The sequence below is a fragment of the Protomyctophum parallelum genome, assembly GCF_964188405.1.
Source record: "Protomyctophum parallelum genome assembly, chromosome: 6".
In the NCBI taxonomy this organism is placed as follows: Eukaryota; Metazoa; Chordata; class Actinopteri; order Myctophiformes; family Myctophidae; genus Protomyctophum; species Protomyctophum parallelum.
Window position 1 is genome coordinate 30,346,599 of NC_139701.1, and position 19,126 is coordinate 30,365,724.

The following is a 19,126-nucleotide window of genomic DNA, read 5'->3' on the forward strand; positions in this document are numbered from 1 at the left end:
AGCGCGCGCACACACACACACACACACACACACACACACACACACACACACACACACACACACACACACACACACACACACACACACACACACACACACACACACACACACACACACACAATATACAGTGTGCATATAGTGTATGTGGACAGTGGAAGGGGAATAAATCAACTTAGGCCTCACATGCAGCCCGGGCCATTTGTGCTGTGCTATTTACTTCTGCAGTGAAATAATCATTAGCCTATAAAATGTGAAAGTGAAAAATGTAAAGACAACCTATAAATAGTCGTTGAGCAGGAATATGGATCACTGGCCTCACTGAGTCCCAGAAGACCTTGGCGCTTTGTTTTGTCTTCATTCTCTTCTTCATCTCCCCATGATCTTTCATTGGAAGAGTTTAGTGAAGGCATCGCACACACATTTTCTATTACATAGAAAATGATGCACATATTACTGCATGCAATGCCAGAACTGGTGGTCAGAAGGTGCTCACTGATTGTCAATAGCACGCTTTCAAAAGTTATTGTGAACTAGTATTTAACAAAGTGGTGGCAGAGGAAGCCCTGTAAGGGTTTCCTCTAGTTAAACCCTTACAGGGCGTTTTCCGTATATTTGAGCATTTTCATTTCCGCTATGGAGACTGCCATTGTAAAGGTACAAATATGTTCGACAGTTCGCATGCAGGCTCGTCCAAGTGTTTAGTTTACTTTAAAACACAGATGTCAAGTGACATTTCTTCCTCAGGCTAGTGGGAATATGCGTGCAGAGTACTGCAGAGTTTCACCGCAATCGCTGCGTTCATGATTCGCGCCATTTTGTACAAAACGGGCCACTCCTGCAAACCTTAGAAGCCAATCTTAGCCAATCAGGATGGAATATGAGAAATAAAAGACGTCACGTCACGTCACTAGAGATCATGTGTACCGATTTGCGTGAAATTTGGATTTTGTTTTTTACACATTCCGTGCGTTGGAGCCTAATTTACATGTCACACTCACTGCCGGTGTTTACAGTTACCTTTGAAGCGTCAAAGTGTCGTAATTCTACCTCCTTATGATGAAAATCAGCTTGAAATTGTCCCATGATTTGTTATTAAGCGACACATAAGCCGCTTCTACGATCCTACTCACAGACAAAGAGCAAAGCGGGCTAAGATCGTCTATACCTCCTCGTTCACTTTGCATTGGACTCAGTTTCCCAGAAGCCCTTGCAAGCCGGCAGTTGGTTGATTTCTGGTTACGTCATCATAATGCATCTGCCTCGTCACTTTGTCCGCGACAAAGCCATTTTTTTTACATTGGGCTACAAAACGGCACATTAAACATGAAAATAATAGCGGGTTTAGCGTATTACGCAGGGAAAGACAATGGAATAAAAGGCGTGAATAGTGGGTTACGCAGGGAAGCTTAAAGGGTAAGACCACTTTTTTAGAGGTGTGGGTTGTTTTCTTACCTTAATATGGGCAAACTAGTCCATTACATGAGTTATTTCGCTCTGTTGTGTTGTTTATTAGCAATCTAATAAATAAAAATACCAACCCATTGACTTCCATTGAAACGGGGAAACAGCTCTCAAAGTCAACCTTTTAGCACATAAACCAACGCAACAAAAGCTGATTCTGACAGGTTATCACATCAGGAAAACTCATGCGGTTTTATTTTCGTCTTTTAAGATAGATTTATAAAGTTATTATTTTTGTCGGAGATATACTGAAGCAGTACTACGGTATCCCCAACTCTCGCGGTGACAACTTGCGAGGTTTCGTTTGTAAACAATTCTCCATGCTGTTTGAGATGCACCCAGCTGCAGCCTCGCATACGAGCAGTCCCAGACACAGACACTTTTAAAGTGTCTTCTAAAGTGTCTCCCTCAAACACGTCCATTGTGTATGTTTTTAGTGACAAGCGGACGAGATCAAATCCATTTGTTTACGTCCCTGTCGTGGCTCAACAGCATTCCAATAATACGCTTCAGGAGTGGGTGTACAGTTATGTACACCCATGATAGTTTGCCCATAATACGGTAAGAAAACAACCCAAACCTCTCAAAAAGTGGTCTTACCCTTTAAACATAAGTGTCTTGTATTTTCTCTCATTTGAAAGAGTTTGAAAATGCTCAGGTACATTGACGCCATTGACAACACACATTCTGAATTCGTCCTAGTCATTAGTCCAGAGTCAGACCATGTTTTCTTGTAGAATAATGAGTCGTGTTTGATGTCGATGTTGTTTGGTTTCACCCTCCCTGATTGGCCAGAAAGTGTGGTAATCCCACTCTGAGTTGATTAAAATAAGTCTGCAGTAGATTAAGCCAGTGTAACATTAAATGTCTGTGAAGAAGTGTGACTTCTTCATCTTCAACTTCTTCTCCATCTTCACCCTGTTATTTTTTTCCTAGGTTGTGAGACAATAAAGTTTCCTCTTCACATTTCCTATTCCTTCTAATTCTTAGACCCTCTCTGACTCAAAGACCTCAAAGAGTGTGTCGTGCGCCAGCTTCTCTGAGGTGTAATTGGTCCTCTTCCGTTCTTTTTTTTTTTCTTTCTCTCATTCTCGGCTTGCGGTCCAATGAACACACACACACACACACACACACACACACACACACACACACACACACACACACACACACACACACACACACACACACACACACACACACACACACACACACACAACTGACACATTCAGCCTTATGATTTTGAATAGTGATTAAAATGACTCTGAAAGTGTGCCCGCTTCAGCGCTTCTGTGGTATCCAGACCCTTCCATCATTAGCGCCCTCTCTCTCTCTCTCTCTCTCTATCTCTCTAGATCTCTCTCTCTCCTCTTTCTGTCCGTCTCTATACTGTTAGTCAGGCAAGGGGCTTCAGACGAAGAGGCCTGGGGTGGGCTTTCATGAGCGCAGACTCAAAGGTTTTTCTGCACTTCTTGTAATCATGGACAGCGCCTCTTCTAGGACTTTGTCGCCGTTTCTCGTCTTCCGGGCCGCTCTAAGGTGCCTTTGATTCCCTCACATCCCCACACTCGGGCCATATCGTGTCACTTTTTTTTCTGCTCTCCCTTACAAAAACCCAGTCCTGCCACCTCTTCTTTTCAACTCCTCTACTCCTTTCTCTCTGTTCTTTCCTTTCCAGGCCTACTTGCTCTTGAGGAAGCGCAGGCTCATCAGCCTCGCGTTCATATTTATTGTCCTTGGCTTTACAGCTGATTTAGCAGGTCCCATCTTTTGCGACTACTTAACTTCTGCAGCACCCTTCCTCTTCGCTTCTCCATTCATCTCCCACTTCACCCCCCACACACCCCAGTTTGCCTTGATCCAGATCCTTTTTTAATCTTCTCCTGCCCCCTTTGTTTTTCTTCTTCTCCTGTTTTAAATGAATAATGCAGGAAGGGAGGAAGCGGGGATGAAAGAGGAGCTAAAGCCAGTTGCCGACCTCCGTGGCGCACCGCTCCGTTCTGTTTCTCTCACAGGACCAGCACGTCAGGCTAACGAGCTTCACTTCGCACCTTGCTCTCTCTGTTCTGCCCAGCTTTGCCTCAGCCTACGCCCCATTTTGCCCCACCACATCATTCTAGGTTTGCTACATTGCTGCTGTTCCCCTTACCCCATTGGACTTGAGTCTGTCCCCACATTGTTGTCTACTCAGCCACTGTGTTGAGCTGCTCCACTTTGCAAGTCTGTTCTCCACCATGGCTCTCTTCTAATCTTCTCATGCCCATCTCTGCTCTACTTTATTGCACCGCTTCCTTCTTGTGTTGTTGTCTTCTTAAACCTAGTTTAACACTTGCTGTACGATGGTGGTGCTTGCCAAAAATAACAGATTTTCAAGCAATGCATCTCTATTACCTTTTGCGTTTTTCACTTGAAAACGTTTTTCACTCCAAAAAGTAACTGTCTAGCAAAGGTAAAGGAAAGTCTATGGTTCGTCTTGAACTGGACACGGGTAAATTTGAGGATAAAGAACAAAGTGGTGCATAAACAGATGTGTTCTCACTGGTAAGGCAAAGAAAAATGTTTTCCTTTCGCTTCCTGTAAGTCTTCTGTGTATAATTTAATTAGCTAGCTTTGTGACTTGGCCTGCTGTGTGATTGCTGGGCTGGTGCCCCAGATCAGATGGAAGTCATGGAACGCAGGCAGAGTTTTGTTTAAGTTGTTTGTTTAAATTGAGTGGTTAGTCAAATGTTGTTTATTTTTACTTGAATTAACAGGAAAGAAGTCATCCATATGTCAAAGATGAATTATTAGATAGCTCCACTATTATCCAAATACGCCTTTTTTGTTCTTTTTTTAAGATTTATTTTGGGGCTTTTTATGCCTTTATTGATAGCGAACAGATGGGAAGGAGGGAGAGATATGGGGTGGGGCAGCCTAGGTGCCCAGACGGTTGAGCTAACCGTCCGGGCCCAGATACTCCTTTTTTATCTACTATAAGTACTTAGGACCAGCTACAGGCTCAGTTACTGAGTGCCCAGGTATATAATTGTGTTTCTATAGATGTTCTGTCTACAGCACACTGAAAACCAGGCTGCTAGCCTGCACCCAATCCCTTGAGCTGTGTGGCAGGCCAGAAGTAGATTTCTAGCTCTCTGGTCAAAACTGTGAACTGGCCTTTGCCATCCACGCATCTATGAATAGTCAGAGATTTAACTTTTAGCTGCTGCCACACTGCCACCAGTGGCCAAGCCAGTCAGCTCAGCCAAGTAGACAGCCAAGCAGCTGCCTCCTTCACACGACAGAAAGGAAGGCATCCAGGCTGGCATCTGGAGTTTGTGCCCGCTGAATGTTGTGGAAGGAAAAAATGTATCCGTGTGGATAGGGGAACACACAGTGAGAGTTCTGTAACAGGAAAATGAGTCAAATAACAGAAAACTATGCCAGACAAGAGGGCATAGTAGGGAGGTAAGCAGGAGATGAGGAAGTGAGTGACTTAACAAGTGCCAGGAAGACCAGACCATAATACTTGAAGAAAAGATTTGACACTTGAGGTTATATATTTAAGCGTTTAATTCCACTTCGAAATGTTCATTTTCTTTTTCTGTTTTTGTTTGGATATTTTTACTTACCTTACTACCTATTTATTAGAACTTGGTGTGAGACTGAGGAGTATGCAGTCTCGTTTATGCCTCCTGATTGAGTTGGCTTCGTTAATTGTCCTGAGTTCCCCTGGTTCCATGTTGATGTAATGTGGCACTCTTAATTGATCTCGTTAACATGGGATGTGGGAGGTGGTAGAACGACAGGGAGCCCAGATGCCCCCTGGTTATTTTGACACGCAGGCAGTCAGAGACATGGCGGGTCAGCAAGAAGAGTTAAGGATGCCAGCCCCAATCTAACAATGCAGGAGGCTGAAAATCTAAATGTCACCATAGTCAGCCAGCCTTTGGCTCCAGCACTGTGAAATGGGCCCCATTTACACCTGGCCTTACAATTTCCCTACAGATGTGTCCAGAGTCTCGGGGGGAGCACGTAACTTTGGGAAAGTGTCATAGGGATGGGTCCGATTAATCGATTAATCGATTATCGTTGATAGGGCCCGAAATCGATTATGAAAATTAATAATCGATAATCGTTTTTCTTACTTTTTTTTTTTTCTTTTTTTTTAAAAATGAAAATCTGTTGGAAAGGCAATATTGTCATCCAAACAGGACAGGGCTATAGGCCTACCAAAGTGTGCCTGGGATGTGTCTGTGTAGCTGCATGACTGAGAGGAGTGTGAGTGGAGATTGATTCCAATCAAGATACAGGTTTGGAGGATTTAGCAGGTGTTGGGAATTTACCTAATCAGGCCTAGGCTGGGGTTGCTATGGTGATCAATTGGATCAACAGTGGTCCTCATTTAAAAGATGGAGTTAGTAACCAAATGGACCCTTATTAACTCTCAAGAGTTAAAATTATTATTAATCAACTACATCAGGCGTTCCCAAACTTTTTTGACTTAGGTACCCCTTGGGGGGAAGATTCTTCTTTATTTGTAGGGTTCATTAAAAAAAAAAAAAAATAATAATATATATATAAAAAAAAAAAAGCCCCCCCCCCCTCCCAAAAAAAAAAACCGATTAATCGATTAATCGTTAATATTGAATTATACAAATCGATTTTCATTTTGGACACATTTACACATCCCTATGTCATAACAAATGCTCTGAACTTCTTAAATGCAAGTCCAAACTAGCCAAGTGCAAGCGCTTCGACAGTGATCTCCAAACCAAACTGTGCAACCTAAAAGCCCAGTGTAACAAGCTAAGAAACTGTGTAATTGCCATGACCAAATCAGCCAAATGTAACTTTATCAATGATAAAGCCGAGGAAATCAAAAACAATCCTCGGGAGCTATGGAAGTTACTAAACAACCAACTAGGCTGTGGTCGGAAACTAAAAACCAGGTTTACTAACATAAACATCAAATCGAATAACACCCTCATCACTGACAAACTCGATGTAGCCAACCACTTGAACATCTTCTTTACAAACATTGCAACAAAGCTGGTTAGCAAACTGCCCTCCCACTCTGGGCGTTTTGGTGTAGAGCACATCACAGCCTTCTACAAAAACCTTGGTGTTTGTAAAGATGATTTTAAAATGGCAATGGTAACAACCGAGGAGGTACTTAAAAAACTGAGTGCCCTCCAACCCCACAAGGCCACTGGCCATGACAATATTCCCTCCAAATTTCTCAGAGACTCAGCCTTTTCCATAGCTCCAGTCATCACCCATATAGTTAACCTCTCCATCAAACAGGGACAGGTCCCCCAAGATTTTAAACTGGCCAAAGTAACCCCCTTGTACAAAAAAGGGAGTAAATTAGAACCCGGCAACTACCGCCCTATTTCTATTCTAAGCTCCATCTCGAAAGTGATGGAAAAAATAGTCTATGAACAGGTTGAAAAGTATCTTGCCACTAATAAATTGCTGTACGAGTTCCAATCTGGTTTCAGAACATCCCACTCCACTGACACATGCCTCCTCTATTTGAGCGACCACATCAAACACGAGGTGGATGCTGGAAAATACTGCGGCATGGTCATGCTGGACCTCCAAAAGGCTTTTGACACCGTGAACCACTCCATACTGGTTAACAAGCTTAAAGCTATTGGTTTTGATAGCACATCAGTGAGCTGGATGCAATCCTACCTGGAGGGGAGAGAACAGATGGTGGAGGTGAACGGAACACTGTCCCCTCCCCTCCCAGTGAGCTGTGGCGTCCCACAAGGAAGCATACTAGGGCCTTTACTGTTCCTAATTTATGTTAACGACATGACTTCAGCTTGTGACTGCAACTTGTTCCTGTTCGCAGATGACTCAGCACTGCTGGTCTCGGACAGGAACAAACTGCAGGTTGAAAAGACCCTCAGCTCTGAACTCGGTAGAATCTGCACCTGGCTCGCTGATAACAAACTATCCTTACACCTGGGAAAAACTGAATCCATCCTCTTCGGATCAAATAGTAAACTCAGCAAGGCAGATGGCTTCTTGGTTAGAGTGGGTGACAATATTATCACACGAAAAGATGAAATTACCTACCTAGGTTCCATCCTGGAGGCCAATCTTTCCGGTGATAAAATGGCCACCAACGTAATCAAAAAAGTCAATCAAAGAACAAGATTCCTTTACAGGATCTCCTCACTGGTCAGCAAAAACACCTTGAAGACCTTAACAGGAGCCCTCGTACAAGGTTTCTTTGACTATGCATCCACCTCTTGGTACCACAGCACCTCAAAGGCCCTTAAAACAAGGCTCCAGACCTCTCAAAACAAACTGGTCAGGCTCCTACTTGGCCTCACCCCCCGAACCCACCTCACCCCTGCCCACTTTGACAGGCTGGGATGGCTTAGGGTCGACGACAGAGTACAGCATCTTGCAATGGGTCTGGTCCACAAGATTCGATACACCACCAAGATACCCATGTACCTGTCTAAATACTTCCTTAATGTAAACGAAGTCCACACCCACAACACCAGAGGGAGTGCAACAAACCATGTACAACCCAGATTCGGCACAAACAAGGGACTAAATTCTTTTCGCTCCTATGCCACCAAAATGTGGAACGCCCTACCAACAGTCATTAAGACATGTGAATCCCTTGACTCCTTCAAAACCGCTCTCAAAGGGCACCTACGGATGGCTGCAATTCGAAACTGGCCTCTGTAAAATCTGAATCCCCCACACCCCCCCACCCCATTTTCCCTCACTGTATATAGTATCTTTTCCCTTTTTTGCTTCCCATATGATGAATTCCTGTTCTGTTCTTTACCTACAGAGAAATGTCTATTTGTATGTCTCTAAATGTTTGTATGTCTTTAAATGTTTTGATGAATTGAACAATGTGGACCCTGTTGTAAACAAGTGTAATGCTTAATTGGGTCGTCCACTCACAGTTGACAGTCTTTGTATTGAGTTTGTGCTTAAAATGTACTGTAAATTCTACAAACTGTTAATAAAGATTTCAATCAATCAATCAAATAGTAGCTTGTTTACAACCGAAACGGACTTCCTGTGCATAACTTAACAAAATAAGAGCCACATGTAATGATTAGTCGACACTAGTTTTATTTCCAAGTCTACTTACAGGACATTAACATTACATTTGAGTTCCTTTTGAATGCCTGTCAGATTTCTCTACATAACTGTCTGCTGCCTTGCATGCCTTAGATCTACGCGCAGAAAACATTTTAACGATGTATGCGCACTGGGGCATCGGTTGTATGCCCTTGTAAACATGTAACATGTAAACACAACATGTAGTACTGTAACATGTAAGTACTCTTATTATGCATGTCGCATTCTCACCGAGAAATATTTTCGAGTAAAAAAAAAAAAACGAATGGATCAAGCCAATTAATTAAGATTCGAGTGCCAACCCTAACGAGCGAAGGTTCGAACCCCTGAATGTTCGGGGACAGCCTTAGTAGCCAGTTCATGTGCGTGAATGCCGTGACACAGAGCGCAATGGCCGGCATCCTGTGCCGTCGCTAAAATAATATTATAAATACATACAGAGCCCCGTGGGCTTTTGTTTTTATTTTATCGGTTCACCATTAGCCGTTAGTGTTCGTCGGTTACCAATTTCTTAACGGCTAACTGTTATCGGTTGGACACCCCTACACCCATAAAACCCATGATACTCAGAATGACGCAACGTGAAGCCGTGTGCTTCGACAAACTGATTATAGATGTTCATAAACGAGAGTTTAGGAACACGCTGTGAGTGCAGCACTGTTCTAGAAATGAAAGACAATGTAAAAAATGAAAAGAAATCTTAAATGTCTACAGGTATGTCATTTCTGACAGTGTTTCCAAAAGGCAGTGAAAACCACAGATTATAGATTTTCTCCATTGTTTGCTATTTAAATTAAAAGGTGAGAATAATCCAGGATGGGACATTTAACAAATGTTTTCATTTAAAAGATAATAATTAGAAATTCTCTAGGCTATTTTTCTGCCTCCAGTGTCGGGTACTTTTAAATCCTCCTAATTTGTTAGCCCCTTTATATTATGAAAGCCTGCAAACTTATTTAAAAAAAAGCTCTTAAATGTAGATCTCAGGAAATAACATTCCCAATATAGTCTACGCAATCCCTGGAGAGGGTATTATTCAAACAGTTATTTTAATGATCTTCAAAGCCTGCATGCGGGCCAGAAGAAAAGCCAAACAAATCTAAAATAAACATGAATGAAACAGCAAAATGCTTAGACACAAAACACACACACACACACACACACACACACACACACACACACACACACACACACACACACACACACACACACACACACACACACACACAATCTACACATGCACAGTGCACAAACTGCACACATAAACTGTCCAACCCCTCAACAGTCAACACACACACACACACACACACACACACACACACACACACACACACACACACACACACGCACAGAGCCATGCAGATATCTCTGTTTAATTAGCATTATTAACCTTTAGTGAATCGGTCTGATGACATCAGCAGGGAGACAGCTCCTGGATGCCATGCCCCTCTCTCCATTGTAGAGGGGGGATTTTTAATTGGCAAGGGAGACGCTCTCACTCAGTCTGCTCCATCAGAGGCGACGGAGACAAGACACACAATAACACACGGATGACAGACAGACGCATACACAGACCGACTGCAGTCACTCTGCTGAAACACATGCAAATGACCCACCGTGAAGTGTTTTGCTTCCCCGCTCCAAAGGGAGCGGGGAAGTTTTGTGTGTGTGTGTGTGTGTGTGTGCGCGTGCGTGCGTGCGTGCGTGCCCGTGCGCGCCCACACATGGATGCCATCCATGCATGTATTCATGTGAGTGAGACAGATTATTGCTTGACGAGGCATTACAGATAGTGACAGAATCATTAGAATTCCAATCCCGGGTTTTCCGATCCTGCAGACCAGCCCTATAGTCTGGCCTCGGTCCTTTCTTCCCCCCGCCCCTCCTGAGGTGCGAACACGAGCTTCTAGTCTGTATTTTTTCCCTTCCTGACTCTGTCAACAGCATCTGCTCATTATAGCTTCCCTGCATTAAGCTGTTTCCATTTCCACCTGTGTGTGTGTGTGTGTGTGTGTGTGTGTGTGTGTGTGTGTGTGTGTGTGTGTGTGTGTGTGTGTGTGTGTGTGTGTGTGTGTGTGTGTGTGTGTGTGTGCAGCCACATCTATGTGTGTCTGCCTCATTCTGTATGTTGAATATATGCATCCTCTCCCGTCCACACCTTACATGTGTGTGTTTTTGCCGATGACACAAGGCTATTGTTATGCAGCCTGACTAAATTATGAGTAGAAAAAGGTGTTGAGTGTTCAGATTCTACAGGGTGCCTATGCATTCTACACCACACTGTTTCCTGTAAACAGGAACGAGTTTATCCAAAACTGAAACCTCGAGGTAATTTCAAAAGTGCATTAAGTCATTCTTCTTCTTTTTCTAATTTATTTTTTCATTGTGCATTCGGGTAACATTTGACATTACAGGGATGAATGGTAAATCCCAGCGAATCCTTTTTGGAATATCTTATGCACTTATCTTTTCTCTAGGCTACATGCCAGTACATGCAAATATACAATGCTTTGGTTTACCCCCTTTCTCCACACTCTTGCCCTTCTTGCCTCATAACCTATATTTTGTACAAAAATTGAAAAAGACTTAAGAGCCTGTATAACCAGTTGCTCCCCTGAAATTATTCCTGGACGGATTCCAAGGAAATATAAAGAGCATTGTTATCGCTGCTCATTCAGTTTACCATCGCTGTCTGCTGCTAACTGTACCACAGTGCAACTTGAGAGGAACTCACAAAAAGACTATCAAATCCTCCGTCACGATAACGGATCTGGTTACAGTGACACTGGACACCGGCCAGCCAGTCACTGCCACAAGAGCCAGTTCATTTTCCTAGAACCACTCCACGCACACTGTTGTAAGGGTATTGGAATTTGTACTTTTTGTGCCACTAGTGTGGGGCTATAGTCAGAGACTCTGAGTGTTCATAAAACTTCAACTGAAGGCTGACCAGAGTGTTGTGTGTGTGCTCGTTCCTCAAGGGTGTGAAGGATCCAGTCCCCTAACACCATGGATATGGATGCACAACCGCAAGGACAACAAGCAGCAGTACCAGTTTTTCAACCTCAGGTACTACAGCACTGAACACATGTCATCACCCACACATACCTAACTAAAGTCCCCTTCCTTTTTCTAATGAAAGCTGAGTGTAAATCCAATCGCAATGTTCCATATCGGCAAAATGTGGGTACATGAGCCGGTGTTGATTTTGTTTTCTACAAGCTTCCCTACTCTTGACCTAGTGTATTTACGTAATACGACGTACATTAGCGATGTAGCTATAGGAAGTGGAGATTCAAATGCTGTGACCTGTGAGCACAGGTACTGTTCATATTTCGTACAGGAGATTTAGATAACCGAAAGAAAACCGGCTGAATTCAGCATTTCTTGAAACTGTCTGGGAATTGGACTGACTCTGAAATAAGGGAACTACAATCTGCCGCCTTGTACATTATACGCAACATCCTGTATTGCCCAGTTTTGTGTGGTATTAGACACCTTGGCTTGTGTGAGCATTACGTACTATATCAACAGCCATTTCATGTGGGAATGGACACTATACGGAACCGCGTGTGTGAGTGAGTGTGCAGCGTGCACACTCTCACTCACACACGCTCACACACGCACGCACACGCACGCACGCACACACACACACACACACACACACACACACACACACACACACACACACCAGGGGGGCAGTCAGCCAGATATTTCGTGAAGCCTCATTTGAAATCGGTAGTTCATATAATGGCTTGTTGTGGCGCTGGACTGGACCCAAAAAGCCCCATAGCTCCATAGAGGCCCATGTATTTTGGCCCAACTTCACCTAGACTGTATTACCTTAATAAACATGGTCATGAATACTTTCTTCTTCCAGTCACTAGTTTAAAGTCTCATTTCTAATGTCATAATATTCTTTTTGGAAAATTATGGTCCCATTAATTAAAAAAATGACCATAAAGAAAAAAAAACATCGCGTATGTTCTGAGGGGCGTGGCTACCGTTACAGTCTATGATCGGGATTCCCCTCCCACTCGAGTCAAAATAAAAACCAACGGAGAAGAAGGGGGGAAGTCCCGCCTCGTTGTCTGGGCAGCCAATGGCCAGCTGGTCCAAAACGGAGCCAGCCAATGGCCAGCTGGTACCAAACGGATCTAGAAAGATGGCGACTTACATCAGGAATTACCATATTATTACAGGCTTCATTTTACGTTCATGTTAGACCCGGCGAACGCTTTGTCCATATTTTTTACAGTCTATGGCACACACACACACACACACAGCAAGCAAAGACACAAAATCTCGTCTTCATGATTTCTGTCTTTTTTCCTTAATGTGTTCATCCCCGTTATCATCTCTACAGCTTGCAAGTTCAGGCAGATCACTAACCATTCATTTCAGTTACCAACCCCTCTACTGCAGTCAAGTTCAGGCAGATCACTAACCATTCATTTCAGTTACCAACCCCTCTACTGCAGTCAAGTTCAGGCAGATAACTAACCATTCATTTCAGTTACCAACCCCTCTACTCTACAGTAACTAATTTAGAGACTAAGGGCCGTATTTTGCGTGTCTTACTTAACTTAAGACCTGGAGGCGTGATCAATGCCATTTGGCTATTCTGAGTGGCCAAAGAGCATTGACCACGCCTCCAGGTCTTAAGTTAAGTAATAAGACCTGATACTTAAGACACTCAAAATACGGCCCTATGTATCAAGGGGTTTTGAATTTATAATGAATGCTTTTGCTGTCCCTATCTTCTCCATCAGATCACTGTTACTAACTATTCAACAGGACATTCCTATGTAATGTGAATGGTGTATAGATCCATTATACATTATAATTATTGTGTACGGTCCAGTTATACTGTACGTTAGCCGGGAGAAGCATGTAGCATTGTAGCCTGAATGTGAGACTGGCAGCAGAGGGTGAATGTTAAATTTGTATTCATTTTTTTCCTATTGATCCAAGCTCTGGAGGCTTGCATTGCCTGACCTCCCAGTGTGCCTCTGTTGGTTCAATACAATCCAGGTCGTTCTGTGCAAAATCTGGTCACCGTTGGATTTTAATTCCAGCCGCCAACATCAGGCCCATCGATTTCCTTCCACAAGGATGTTTCTTTCCTTCCATAAAGTATTGAATGGACTTTTAACAAAGAGGATCATCCATACGCCCCAGGAGTGTGTGTGGAAAACATTATTTTTTTAGAGAGGGAGTTGGAGTGAGGACTCTAAAAATAGGCCTGTGTTTTCACAGTTGTTTTTCTCGACTATGCAAGGGCACTGCAATATTAACACTGGAATTGCCAAGGGGGTTAATTTACTCTAAGATTTGTAATTGTGAAATTAAAGATAATTGTGCTGCACACAAAGGAAAGTCGGATAAAGGCTTTAATGATTAATTTGAGTTTTTAGCAGCATACACATACTCCCCCGCACACATTGTATTTTCAACATCATGTATTTTCCAGTGATTTCCCATCAATTGATGATGCACTGTTGCTTTAGTTTAATGACTCCTTGTCCTCATAGTGTTTTTCAATCTGTTTTTGTCTTTAGTGCAATTCTCATCACAATTCTCGTCTTTTTATCATTGTTCTTCAGTGATGCAAAGGCCCGTATTTTTTGCATGCATGAATATTGGCAGTAAAATGAAATTGGTATGCTACACCACGTTTGTTGCACTTTCATAAACCACGTCTGAACTGATTTCATATTTAGTGGAAGATGGGGAGAGAGCGCTGGTAAGAGTATGCAGATAGCTGTCTAACCAGCAATCCAGATGGGTGTCTTTCAACAAGTCCTGAATCTGTTTCACACTTTCTCCCAGGGTTCAGTCTATTCTGCAGCACAGAGGGAGAGGGAAGGGGGGAAAATAATCCAACACCACTTTCTTTCCTGGGGAAATCTGAATTGTATATGTGATGAAGGATATTCAGTATCGCTTGCGATATATCTTATCTCTTGGTCCCGGAAGTATGATGCATATGCATTAGGTAAATGCGATGAGCTGGTAAGATGTGCATTTTTTATGTTGCATTTGCTCTTTGAGTGAGTGGGAGGGGAAGTGAGAAGCCCCCTCAGATCACATTTTTTGAGATTCCAGATTTCGACAGACGGGATCCATTTGTGAGCGCAGAGACAAGGTAGTGAGGTCGTGCAGCAGATTGAAGGGTGATTTATATTTAGTTGTGTACCGGTGTTGCGCACCTGAAATAGCAGATCTATAGGCTCACACGTTGTGAGCTTTTTTCAGTGAGCAACTACAGTAGGTACAGTATAACACGGCTTTGAGAAGAAGGAGAAGCAGCTTTGGGGTGCTGGCTGGCTGGCTGGCTGGCTGGCTGGTGATGAATATTGTATGGTGCTGAGCTTGGGGGGATTGTGAGGGTACGAAAGGGCCCCTCTGCCTGGTTCATATGTCCCCCCTCTCTAGGGGGTGTGTGTGTGTGTGTGTGTGTGTGTGTGTGTGTGTGTGTGTGTGTGTGTGTGTGTCGGCACCTCTCTCTGCCGCCGCTGGCCTTTCTCTGGCAGCCGCTGGCACTGCTGGGCTGTCATATCACACCTCCTCCCCTCTTCTGCTTGTCTCTCTCTCTCTCTCTCTCTCTCTCTCTCTCTCTCTCTCTCTGTGTCTCCTGCATTCCCTCCTTCCTCTCTCCATGTGTCTGTCAGTGGTGTTTGGCGATGGTGTCATTATTGGCCAGCCCATATCACACTTCCTCCGATGTGCTGTCTGTCTGACTGCCCTCCCTCTTCCCTCCCCTACCCTCCCCCCTTTCGCTCTCTCTGCCAGTGAGTTGCCCATGGCGATTGTGCGTCACCTTTATACCAAGACACGCTGTCCCTCACAGTCGTTACCCACAATGCCTTGCCTGGCTGCCACTTAATCTCCATCCCCTGCAGCTCGTCCCATCACCAACCGGAATGATGCCAACAAAAAAGAAATAAAGAAACTACTGTAGATATAGCTTGATACGTGGTTAGTAATAACATACCACATGATACAGCCTACTAATTAAATTATGGAAAGGTAAATTAAACCTACAATATATCATAACGGTTACACCTGGGAGGAGGGAGGTGCGAAGCTTAGGTCATTCTCCACACTGACTTTCTCCATTGAGTTCACCTTCTAACACCAATACTGCTTAAACATCTAGCCTCAGTAGTTATGTTTTATGCTATTTAGTTTTAGTATAGGCCTGCAGTGTCTGTCTATTGCCTTGATCCTCCATATATCACCCTTCATTCTTACACACGTTTGATAATGACAGGCAGAATGCTACTTTCATGGTGGCACATCCAGGATTGATGTGCCAGGAACCTGACCACTGTCAAGTGTCAACTTCCTGTGTGCAGGTCACTTCACACACAGGACGTGATACATTCATACAACAGGGTTTGAATGAATGGAGAAATAGAAGGAGCAGAAGGAGAAATAGATGGATGAGTGGACGAGAGGCAAAACACAGCTGCGGTTTCTAGTTGTGACATTTTACCGGAAATCTAGAACGCCTTGCCACAATTCAATGTCGCAGGAGAGTAGACACACAGTCCCATTGTGTCCAAAATGGCGTGATGGCTGATGTAGAGACAGAGAGCCAAGTATCTCGGAAAGAAACAGTTGGGGAAAGTCTTTTCTTTCTCTGTTTATATGCTATGTGGGCTTTTACATTGTAGACAAGTAGGTTGTGTCATGGAAGAACTATTTATACATTTTGAATGTTTTGTTCTACTTGGTGACAGTACAATCTCTGTTCATTTATCCATTTGCAACTGTTGCATGTATACAAAATGTAACCAAATGAGTGCATACCTCTCAGTCATGTTAACACCCACTGAACTGTATAGGACCTTTTCATCTGAACGGTGAACCAGGCCAGACAGTCACACTCATACACACTCTTAAGGGCACATAATAGTCACCTCTGCAGTCTGACCAAACCTCTCCTCCCAGTTTGTTTCAACCAATGACCCCTTCGTCATTCAGGGTCACTCCTGTGACTTCCCCTCCCGTGTGTGTCTCTGACCCTTTTGTGTGTGTGTGTGTGTGTGTGTGTGTGTCTGGGGTGGGCCCTCACATTTCAGCTGGAAGCTCCCGACTGTGTGACAACCGTGCACGGTGGATGAGACTGCCTGTCAGTCAGCCGCGGCCCTCCTGCCCTTTGAAGGCCAGGCCAGGGGGTGAAGAGGTGCCGCAAATGGCCTGTGAAGTTTACATACACTGCCCACTGCTAAACAGATTAGCTCTAATGAAGTGTCTAATGCCGGGTGCCCGCCGGCTGACATAATCCTGCCTGGCAGCCCGGCCCCGCGGCTGCCAAAAAAGTCGCCCCCCCTCCGGCCCCTCTCAACCGCCCTCGCACGGCCCCTGCCGCCACCCAGGGCGACTCCACGCAGGGAGGTGCCCGCCGTTAATCACGCCGGACAGTGTGCGATCTGACATGCAAATGTAGGTCATTGCATATGTAAATGTGTGATTACGGGGCCGGCATGCCAGGACACATTAGCGAGACCGCGCTCTCAGCAGGCGGTTGTCACAGCGCTTTAGAGGCTCATGCTAACATTTGTCAAGCTACCATGCAGCGAGTGAAAGCAATGCCCCCTCTCTGCTAATCCAAACATTGTGACTCCTGCATCCTAAACAAACATGTTGATGACCACAAAGAAACGGAACAAAACAAATCAATTCTCAATATTGCACACCTTTTAGTTTCAATCGCCAACTTTGTAGATTTCCACGCAACTCGATTACCATGATGAATTTGCCAGCTATTCTTATTGATAGTTTGTTGTTGTTATTATTATTGTGATTATGACGTGCATGTGTGCAGTGGAAGCTATTACCAGTACAGTACAGTGGGAGTTGTTGAACGTTGCTGTGATGCTGAACAATAGGAAGAGGAACAGTATGTCATGCTCGCTGTCAGAGCTGATGATGACGGCCGCATCATGCTGGAGAAAGAAAATGCACACACCTCCGCCGTGTTAATTGGAAGGGGCATCTCGTTGGCTCGCGCCTCTCCTCCTGGCTGTCAACTTAAAAAAAACCAAAACAATGAAATGCTTAAATTGGTTGGCCCCATGCTCTGCAACCCCCAACCCCCATCCTCACAGCCCTCCTTCCCTCCAATACACGGGCCTGTTGTGAGTCCCTCTTCCCTTTAGTGTGTGTGTGTGTGTGTGTGTGTGTGTGTGTGTGTGTGTGCATGCTTAATGTGTACACGTTTGTATGTACTGTATGCGAATGCATTTATCTCATGCTACATGATGCAGTCTTTATATTAGTGCTGTCAGTATATCAACGTGTTGAACATGCCTGTGTTGGCAATGTGGCGAGTGTAACATTTTATGGCAATTAGTGACTATTTCACAGTTGACCACAGATGTTGTTAAAGCAGATTGTTTTTTTGGTGTTGGTATACAGGACATTTCAGCGGAGGAGATATTCCCACTTATATTAAGACCTATAGTATATAGATTTCTAATTCCCTTTTTGGGCAAACTTCATCTTGGAGGTTTTTGTTCTTGTGGTGCAGTGTGTGTGTGTGTGTGTGTGTGTGTGTGTGTGTGTGTGTGTGTGTGTGTGTGTGTGTGTGTGTGTGTGTGTGTGTGTGTGTGTGTGTGTGTGTGTGTGTGTGTGTGTGTGTGTGTGTGTGTGTGTGTGTGTGTGTGTGTGTGTGTGTGTGTGTGTGTGTGTGTGTGTGTGTGTGGTGTGGTGTGGTGTGGTGTGGTGTGGTGTGGTGTGGTGTGTGTGTGTGGGGTGTGCACCAGCTGGGGGAAATCCTCAGTCCCTGTCCTGTGTGTGTTTTCAGGTGGATCCCCTACTCCTTCTCCTCTTGTTTCCCTCCTTCCTAAGTTGTTTGTCCATGAGCCTCTCCCATGGCCATGTCGGGCAGCAGCGCTGGTGTGTGACATGTGGCATTCTGATATCTGTCACCTTCTGCTTGTCCCCCCGCCGCCCGCCAACGCCCAGCAAAAGTTTACAAAGAAGGCTAGAAAGGTCATGTGGCCCCGCGTGTTATGTTTTATATTAATTTAATTTTTTCACGCGTCCAAGGGGCTTATTAGGGCTTATTAATAAGCTAATTTATTTATTTCCTCTTTTAGCCATGCTGGCTGCTGCTCATTGCAGACAGGATAATGGAGGGCAGAACCAGAGGCAAGCGAGAGCCTGTGAGCCTGTCGTCAATCTGTCACTGATGGGTCTTGGCAGACAGAAAAGAGGACAATATTATACTGGAGTATAATGAACCTAACCCAACTGAGATGAATTGGCTCCATTACAAGAAAGACTACCTTAGTTATTAGATCAGACTGCAAGTTTGTCTTATTCTGTTTATAAAGTAATTTTTTGGTGTGGTTGGTCCTGATTCTTCAACGCGTTTCCGCTGATATAATGACGTGACGCTAGCGGAAAGGCATTTACGTGGATTTCCCACATTAATTTGGAATTCATGGAAATGGCCGTGAACTTGACGCTCACGTAGGTTGTTCGGAAACTCCTATCCTACGGGACGTCTTTAGGTGGCTTCAAAATTGCGGAAGCATACACTTGCGTATAG

The 19,126-nt window shown here is 44.2% G+C and overlaps 1 protein-coding gene across 2 annotated transcripts in view; it reads left to right on the plus strand.

Annotated features, from left to right (window-relative positions):
* Positions 1-19,126, plus strand: part of nek7 (NIMA-related kinase 7) — an 82,462-nt gene that overhangs the window by 19,587 nt on the left and 43,749 nt on the right. The window contains exon 2 of one of the 2 annotated variants that reach the window (XM_083766411.1): positions 11,541-11,628. The exons of the other annotated variant lie outside the window; for it this stretch is intronic. Within the exon in view, the coding sequence (XP_083622537.1) occupies positions 11,569-11,628 (60 nt within the window). The 5' untranslated portion in view covers positions 11,541-11,568. The remainder of the gene's footprint in view (positions 1-11,540; positions 11,629-19,126) is intronic. 2 annotated transcript variants of the gene reach the window in all.